The 8,896-nt window shown below is 50.6% G+C and overlaps 2 protein-coding genes across 2 annotated transcripts; both read right to left on the bottom strand.

The window, feature by feature from the left end:
- Positions 1 to 326: 326 nt before the first annotated feature.
- LOC103114327 (interferon lambda-3-like) lies at positions 327 to 1,422 on the bottom strand. The gene is made up of 5 exons (XM_060186482.1): positions 1,237 to 1,422; positions 1,020 to 1,097; positions 699 to 842; positions 524 to 607; positions 327 to 422 (listed from the first exon to the last, which is right to left on the bottom strand). The coding sequence occupies exons 1-5, from the start codon at positions 1,420 to 1,422 to the stop codon at positions 327 to 329; spliced, it is 588 nt and encodes a 195-aa protein (XP_060042465.1).
- Positions 1,423 to 4,756: 3,334 nt separating this feature from the next.
- Positions 4,757 to 6,647, bottom strand: LOC103114354 (interferon lambda-4-like). Its single transcript, XM_007524025.1, has 6 exons — positions 6,620 to 6,647; positions 6,087 to 6,274; positions 5,566 to 5,637; positions 5,345 to 5,488; positions 5,023 to 5,097; positions 4,757 to 4,855 (listed from the first exon to the last, which is right to left on the bottom strand). Exons 1-6 carry the CDS (start codon positions 6,645 to 6,647, stop codon positions 4,757 to 4,759), a joined length of 606 nt encoding a protein of 201 aa, XP_007524087.1.
- Between the last annotated feature and the right edge of the window lie 2,249 nt (positions 6,648 to 8,896).

Below are 8,896 nucleotides of genomic sequence, written 5' to 3'. Positions count from 1 at the left end.
CCATCCCCAGCAGAAAAACTTGATGAGTCCACCTGGATTGGTATAGAAAGAAGAGGGAAAGAGATTTTAAGACCCAGTGTTGTGATAATCATTAAGGTTGCAAAAGAAAACGGATTTACACAAATAAACACAGCCTTACACCATAGACAAGATCTTTTATAAATTCTTTACTTGTGCATTTGTATAAAAAGTAGAAAAATAAACATATTAAGGTGAACATCATATGAATAAATATATTGATAATGACTTGAAGGTAATAAAATAAAAATTTTGGAGCTTAAATAATATTTTCGACGGAGGGGCGGGAGGTAGGTGGGCGTCAGGGTTCAGACACACAGGTCTCCACTGGCGACACAGCTCAGGTCCCAGGTGAGGAGGCGAAAGAGGTTGAAGGTGACAGAGGCTTCCAGGCAGCCCTGGGACTCCTGAGGGGTGGGGGTGGGGGGGTCAGAGGCTTCCACTGAGTGGACCCCAGGCAACCGGCCCTCTGCCCACAACATCTGGGCCCTCCCTGACTCCTGACCTTCTTGGGGGCCTCCTGAAGCCTGTGCAGCCAGTGTTGGAGGCGGCCCCGGGGCCTGGGTCCCACGGTGGGTTGAGCAGGCACCTGTGGGCACAGCAGGTGTGAGGCAGGCCCGGCACCCAGGGCAGCTCTTGGGACAGAACCCACAGCCAGGGCCCGGGCGCCCCACACTCACACAGGCCTGCAGCTGAGAGTGGGCGTGGTGCAGCGTGCGCAGGGGCTGCTCCAGGACGCGCCCCATGGGCGACTCTGCCAGGGCCCCCAGCACCTTCAGGCTCACTGCCAGCTCAGCCTCCAAGGCCACGGGGCGCTCCCACACCTGGGGAAGGGGCACAGAGACAGGTGAGGGCCAGGCCACAGCAGAGAGGGCTCAGCCAATGTGGTGAGGAGGAGAGAGAAGCAGGGAGCAGGGCTGGCTGGTGGCCCTGGGAGCAGGGAGCAGGGAGCAGGGAGCAGGGAGCAGGCAGGGGGCACAGGGCAGGGCTGGCCAGCTCACCTGCAGCTGCCTCAGGTCCTGGGTCCTGGGGAAGAGGCGCGAGCTGCAGCTCCAGTCCTTCAGCAAGAGCCAGTCTTCCTGGAGAGCCAGGGCAGAGCTCAGCACAGCAGCGTGGGAGGTGTGTGTGTATGTGTGTGGGGGGGGACCGTTCACCCTGGGGCCAGGGACCACAGAAGGTGCAGGGGACCCCAGGCAGCTTGGCAGCAGGCAGACTCACCAGGGCATCCTTGGCCCTCTTGAAGGACTGCAGCTCTTGCGGGGACAGGGACTTGAACTGGTCCAGATGGCAGCCCCTGGCATCAGGGGGGCCCCTGTGGGACTTGGGGGCAGGAGCTGCCCCAGTGCTGGTCAGCACCATGCTCAGCAGTAGGGGCAGCAGCAGCAGCCTGGGACCCAAGGCCATGTCTGCCATGGAGGAGAGAGAGGTGAGAGGCAGAGAGAGGGTGGGACAGTGGGCGTGGGGCGAGGCCTGATGGGAGTCCTGGTGATGGGGTCCTGGTCTCTGTCAGCAGGTGTCAGTGCTCCTGTCCACTCTGGGTGTCACTTGAGTCTCCCACTCGAGTAGTCTTCTCTGGGGTCTCAGGCTCAGACTCTTCCTCTGGAGTCTCAGATGCAGCTGTTGTGTTGTGTGTGTGAAGTTGAGGTTGGTGTGGGGTCCAGTGCTGAACCCCATGGTTTTATCCTGCAGAGATGGGCAACCCAGGCTGATGTAGGAAAAGTGGAACCCAGTCAGTCAGTGCAGAGGTGTCCCCAGCCAGTAGGGGAGCCCCAGGCTGGGAGAGGCCAGAGTGGGTGTGGCTTGGGCTCAGGGAGCAGCAGGTGAGAGAGAAACTGACAGGCCTGTGCTCACCTGCAGGAGGGGCTGGGCAGAGGAGTCCTTAGGCTGGGTTTGCAGTGTCCCTATGGTATAGATTCAGAGTTGGTAAGGGGAGACTGAGGGACTCCCCTTTGTGCAGGATGAGCTAGTGCAATGAGATATGAAAAAAGGCACCGTAGGTACCTCCATGAAGATCAACATAGATGGAGTTTGTTGATAGGTGGGAAATAACCCTGAGGGAAAGTTTGGTACTTCAAAAAAAATGAACAGGGAATCTTCCAGGTTTTAGAGAAGGAGTTCACTCTTCTTTGCCTGTATCAGAGGAAAGAATGAGGGAGAAGACAGCCTGACCTTTCATCTTCAGTTGTCCACACACATAAGCACACAGGTGTAAAGCTATCTTGCTAAGTAACTGGGGTATGTATGGCTAGGAATCCAATGCATAAAATATCATTTTGTCTTTGACACACTCCACTCATTCTCCATCTGTTTTCTTTTCTTTTCTTTTTTAAAAAGATTTTATTTATTAATGAGAAAGATAGGAGGAGAGAGAAAGAACCAGACATCACTCTGGTACATGTGCTGCCGGGGATAGAACTAGGGCCTTGTGCTTGAGAGTCCGATGCTTTATCCACTGTGCCACCTCCTGGACCACTGTTTTTTTTTCTTAATGAATTATGTTGAGCACTGCTCAGGGTGCCAGGAATAGGAAATTACAAATGAATCCAGAGGGGCTGGACCGTGGTGCACCTGGCTGACCACACATGTTACCTTCCACAAAAACCCAGGTTCAAGTCCCTGGCAACTACCTGCATGGGGTAAGTTTCACCAGCATTGCTATAGGCATCTCTATTTCTTTCTATAGCTCCTTCCCCTTTCAATTTCTCTCTGTTCTATCAAAATAAATGAACAAACAAAGAAAATAAAATCTTCACAAAACTGAAGCCATGAGATGACTTAGTAGCTAGAATACTAGACTTGCAAGCATGTATTTCCAAGTTTGGCAAAGTGTTGCATGTGCCGGAATGATGGATGTTTCCCTCCCCCATATAAATAATGAAAAATCTTATAAATGAAACCAGTAAATAATACTTCTTGGAGAAGTTAACTATAGAAGAATAACAGGAATGGGGGTGAAGGTGATAAATATTTCGTGTGTAATCATTCAGGCAAGTAACAAGGGTCAACGCCAAGCATCAATGACAACTGACAGCAGCAGGAAATTTGCGTTAAATGAAGGCTCCAAGGGATGACATTGGATCCAAGTCCTCAAGGGTTTGAGGGAAGGAGCAGATGAACATCTGAGGAGGAACCTTCTAAGCAAAGGAAAAGTCCCTGAAAAGGCAAAGACACCCCCCCCCCCCAGTTGTGGGAAAGTTTGTATCAAGCCCAGGTATGTAGACTTGTCCCTGGTCTGCTATAGGACTTCTGTGGTGAAACCAGTGTATGCTGTGTTTTGAGTACACTTCAAATAAACAGTAAACTGTTGGGTGGTAGCTCAGTTAAGAGGTCTGCCCAAGGTCACAGCTCAAGTAAGTGGTGAGGGGAGGACTGTTTTAAGTTGTGCCTGATGCCCTGAGAATGATCCCTTTATTCACCAGTCTCTTCTCCTGAACCCAGAGAATTAATTTTCAGGAGTAAGAATTGATCTGTTGTTTGGTCCTCCTCCCCTCCCCACCACTATCATTCCAGAAAGCCAGTGGACACAAGTCCTCAGTTGGAAAATCTTTGAGCTCTGATCCATCAAGATGTCTCAAAACCAGGAAGAGCTGTGTCCCCAAGTCATCTGCCATTGCACTGGCCTGTTTGAATCCCTTGAATAGACCTGAACTGGGGAAGAGACATTGCACCAGCTGTAACTTTTGGAAACAGATGTACAATATCACACATATGCTGGCCACACCTGATCTTCCCACCAAGGCAGTTCAATGGAAGAGCTGAGAGTGCAGGCTCTGAAGCTAAAGGGGGGAAGGTTCAAACCTAGTGCTGATCCATACTCTGTGCTTTTGGGAAAGAGAGGGAGCAATCAGATACAAAGATGTTCAACACAGAGATTTTTTTTTTTTGGGGGGGGCTGTAACTATTTGTGTGTTCATGTGTGTGTCACCACTTAGCGGAATTCATTTATCACGATCCAACTGTGACTCACTTGATGGGCATTTTCAGTTTCATTCTTCATTTGCATGAGAAGTATAATAAAACCACTAAAGGAAGAAGAAAAGTGAGGCTCAGAGAGAAGTAATCTGCCTGGAGTTACAGCATAACTAAGTGCAAGGAAGAGAACTGACACCTAGGTCAGTGGTTTCCCTAGCATTCTATTTATATGATGACCAGTGCACTTCAAATTGATCACACGGCAAACCATGGATGTAGAGGTGATTATATTTAATAATTTACATAAATGAGCACGAGGATACAATATGCACAAGGAACACACACACACACACACACACACACACACGATTTAAGTAACAGAATCCAAAAATATTGTAGCAACAACTTTCACATCTTCTAATACAAAGTCCCTCAGAAAGAAGAATCCAAGAGTCACTGCTTCATAGACTCTCCAAGCTGCTAGAAGTTCCAGTCAGGGTATGGGACTTGTCAGGGGGAGGCATCTTGGATAGAAGTAGACACTGGTCCATGGCCGCCCATGGGGACAGCAAGAGGGGCCTGGCATCATGTGACTTTATACCAGCTGGCTTCTGGGAGATTTGGGGCAATGTACCCCATGGAACCTCACTCCTTCTCAGGGCTCCTTCTGCTCCTGGGAGGTTGGCAGGAGTTTGGCATCCAGCAGAAGTCAGTGTCAGCTGTGTCCAGGACCCTTGGTGCCCACGGACTGAGACACCCTCAGTTCACTTGGGGCAGTGATGTTCCCACCTCAGAGCTCTGGGTCCCCGTGGGAGCTGCAGTCTCCTCAGAGACAAGGTCCCAGCTGAGCCACCAGCCTCAGGTCCCACGTGAGCAGGCGCAGGAGGCTGAAGATGACCTTGGCTTCATGGCACCTGGGTGAGTCCTGGCAGCAGGGAGGACAGGGAGCCAGGCTGAGCCAGCTAATTCCTCCTGAGGAACTCCCCTCTGCCCCCTCAGCTGCAGGGGCCTCCACTCCTCTTACTCTCAGGGCACCACCCTCCTCACCCCAGGCATCCCACAGTTTGGCCTGCTGCCTGGGGCTGCATTCACCTGCCTCTTTGTTTTCTGACTTCTCCTCCTTGGCCCAAGGAGCCTCCTGGAGGAGCCTGGCCTGACCAGCTCCAGCTGCAGGGGGAGCAGGAGGAGGGTAAGGAAGGTGGTGACCCCACTGTACCCTCTGACTTGGCTAGACCCTGCCAGCCACCCACCAAAGTGGGGGTGGGGTGGGGGGCGGTAAGAGGGAGTGTTAGGGCCCCAAGAAGACTTGGTTGATTGATGTCTGTCTAGCTTGCCTGTGGGTGTGCACTGCTCAAGGCCCCCAGGGCACTGAGCTGGGAAGAGGTGCAGGACTCCAGGGAAAGGGGACACTCACACAGGCTGCCAGGTCCCTCCCAGCAGCAACCAGCAGGTCCAGGGTGGGGCCAGCACCAGGGACAGGCCCCAAGCTCCTCAGGCTGCTGATCACGGCCTGGGTGTCCACGATGTCTCGGGCCACCAGGAGCAGACGTGCACAGGACTGAGGACACAGCAGGGTCAGGACCCCAGTCCAGGCCCAGTGCCCTTTCCTCTGCCCCTGCCAGGGGCTGGGCTCACCGAGGGTGGCGGAGGCATCCTCCTGGGCCTGAAGGAGCAGTTCTGGGGCCTCCAGCTCAGAGTCTCTTCCTCCTGGGGAAAGGGGTCTGGCTGGTGAGGGGGTGCTCTACACACACACACACACACACACACACACACACACACACCCTGAATTGCAGGCAAATCTGGGAGCTGGAGGGGGTGTGGCTGGCAGGAGGCTGAGTGCAGGCCGTGTCCTGAACCCAGAGCCTGCCCACATCAGGGGGCAGGTGCACCTGTGCACATGAGGTGCACCTGTGCTCATCCTGCCAGGCCCTGTGCCTCCCCGACATGGGGCCAGCCTGCCTAGAGGGGGCGCCCTTCATGAAGGCAGCTGAGGTGGATGGTGGGGTGTCCTGGTCAGCATTCTGACCCAGGGAGAGACAGAGAGATTCCCAGCTGGATGCTGGCACTCAGGGCTCCTGGGGGAGGAGCAGAGGCCCCCACACCCAGCTGTCCAGGATCCCAGGTGGCTGTGGGCAGGTGGTCTGAGCCGCACTCACATAGTGGTCCCTCAGAGCCTTGACCTCCAGCAGCACCGTGGGGTCCAGAGAGCTGTAGTGAGACAGCAGGCAGTGCCTGGGAGGCTGCTGGCCAGGCTGGGCCACAGCGTCCACTGCCACCAGGACCCACAGTCCTGCAGCGGCCACCACTGCTCTGCTCCTCGCACCCAGGACACCCATCTCTGTTCCTGTGAGAGACCAGGGGGTCAGAGAGGTCAGACCAGGCCCCCCCACACACTGCAGCCCTGCTTCTGCAGAGACTCCATGGGGTCTGCTGACAGGAGCTGGCACTGAGCTCCCCCCCCACTGGCCCAAAGTGGGAGTGGGTGGGGGTGGGGGAGGGGTAAGAGGGAGTTTTAGGGCCCCAAGGAGACTTGGTTGATGTCTGTCACTGGCCCAGAGCCCCCCTCCCTCTCCAGGTGCCCCCTTCCTCCTCACCTGCAGTGTGACCCCCAGGGCTCTCTCTGCAGCAGGCCCAGCTCCCTCTGTCCCCTGCCAGGTGCCCTGAGTGGAGTCCTGGTGCCCAGTGCTACCTAAAGCTCCCATGACACTTTTATCCATGCCGGGCTAGGGGGATACAGATGGGGAGCTGCCCACTCCGGGGATACTTTCCCAACGTCAGTGCTGGACAGCAGCCACTGGGTCAGCAGGTGAGGACTTTACCCAATGTGGACACTGCTGACCTGGCCCTCACCCAGCACTCTGTTTCCAGCCAGTAGCTCCTGTCTGTTTTCCCTTCATTTGTTTGTCTTTTCTGATGCACTGGGCTCCCCCCTTTGCTCTCTAGGAATGGATGGAAGCCACCTTTTCCTTCTCTTGGAAGCAACAGGTGCCAGAGAGGGCTTCCCAGGGGGGTTTCCTTGCTCTATTACTCATCCTTCAGACATGCCTGTCCATTTCTTAGCTTTCCTTTTGTCTCATTTTCCATTTCTCTCACCCAGATCCTTAACAAACTGTCTCTCTGATTTTCTTAGTCTGTTATAATAGGTGCTGTTTCTCTGATGGTTATAAAGATGTTACTTATTTAGCATTTTCTTCACATCCAGTGAGTTTGTTGCCTTTTAATCACTCTGGTACTAGGGTTTCCTGTTAAAATTAAGTTGACAGGGAGTCTGGTGGTAGTGCAGCAGGTTAAGCGCATGTGGCGCAAAGCTCAAGGACCGGTGTAAGGATCCCTGTTGGAGCCCTGGCTCCCCACCTGCAGGGGAGTTGCTTCACAGGTCTGCAGGTGTCTATCTTTCTCTCCCCTTCTCTGTCTTCACCTCCTCTCTCCATTTCTCTCTGTCCTATCCAACAACAATGACACAATAATAACTACAACAATAAAACAATAAGGGCAACAAAAGGAAATAAGTAAATAAATTTTTAAAAAATTAAGTTGCTATAGCTACATATAATAATGATAATTCTCTCAGTTCTTTTGTCCTCTCCATAGATACTCCCTTCACTTATTATTTATTTTTATGGGAGAGATACAGAGAGAAAGATACACACAGAGAAAAGAGAGAGCAGAGCACTGCTCAGCTCTGGCTTATGGTGGTGCTGGGGATTAAACTTGTGACATTAGAGTCTCCGGCAAAAGTCATTTGCATAACCATTATGCTACCTCCCTAGCCTGATACTATATTATTGATATATGTACCTAGATAGAGCCCACTCCTCCAAGAAAAAAGTGTTTGTATTATATGTGTAACATGTATATATATTTAATTTTGCAATAGTTGATGATTCTCATACAGTTGAAAAAAATAATACAAAGAGAGTTTGTGTATCTGGTACCCAGTTTTCACCTATGGTAACATCTTGCAAAAATGATATTACAGTATCATAGTCTTGATATTGGATGATACTGTTAAGAACTAGAAACTTCTGGTGTAGTGCACCAAAGTAAAAGACTCTGGGGTGGGTGGGTGGGGAGAATACAGATCCAAGAAGGATGACAGAGGACCTAGCAGTGGTTGTATTGTTATATAGAAAACTGAGAAATGTTACTCATGTACAAACTATTGTATTTACTGTTGAATGTAAAACATTAATTCCCCAATAAAGAAATAAATAATAAATAAATAAAATCTGTAAATAAATAAATAAAATCTTTAATAAAAAAATAAATAGGGAGTCGGGCAGTAGCGCAGTGGGTTAAGCGCAGGTGGCGCAAAGCGCAAGGACTGGCGTAAGGATCTGGGTTCCAGCCCCCAGCTCCCCACCTGCAGGGGAGTCGCTTCACAGGCGGTGAAGCAGGTCTGCAGGTGTCTATCTTTCTCTCCCCCCTCTGTCTTCCCCTCCTCTCTCCATTTCTCTCTGTCCTATCCAATAACAACCACATCAATAACGACAACAATAATAACCACAACAACAATAAAAAAAGACAAGGCAACAAAAGGGAAAATAAATAAATAAAATTTATAAATAAATAAATAAATAAATAAAAACATTAATTCCCCAATAAAGAAATGTTAAAAAAAGAAGTAGAAACTTCCATCACCACAGACATTCATTCAGTTGCCCTTTCATTTATTTATTTACTGACTTACTTATTTGTTAGTTGCCATTTTCACAGCCACACAGTTCCACTCTGGTTCCCTCCTTAACTCCTGGCACCACTAATCTCTTCTTATGTCTACTAGTCTGTCATTTCGAGAGCATTGTATACATAGAATCATACAATCTGCAAACTTAGGCAACAGTCATTTTCATTTTCTTTTTTTTAGCAACAGTCTTTTTCTACTCAGCAAATTCTCTGAAAAATTAACCAGAGAGTTGTGTGTACCAGGAGTTCAATATTATTACTATTTTAAAATATTTATTTA

The sequence above is a fragment of the Erinaceus europaeus genome, chromosome 2 (genome assembly GCF_950295315.1).
Source record: "Erinaceus europaeus chromosome 2, mEriEur2.1, whole genome shotgun sequence".
Lineage (NCBI taxonomy): Eukaryota > Metazoa > Chordata > Mammalia > Eulipotyphla > Erinaceidae > Erinaceus > Erinaceus europaeus.
This window is presented reverse-complemented; position numbering and strand designations above follow the sequence as displayed.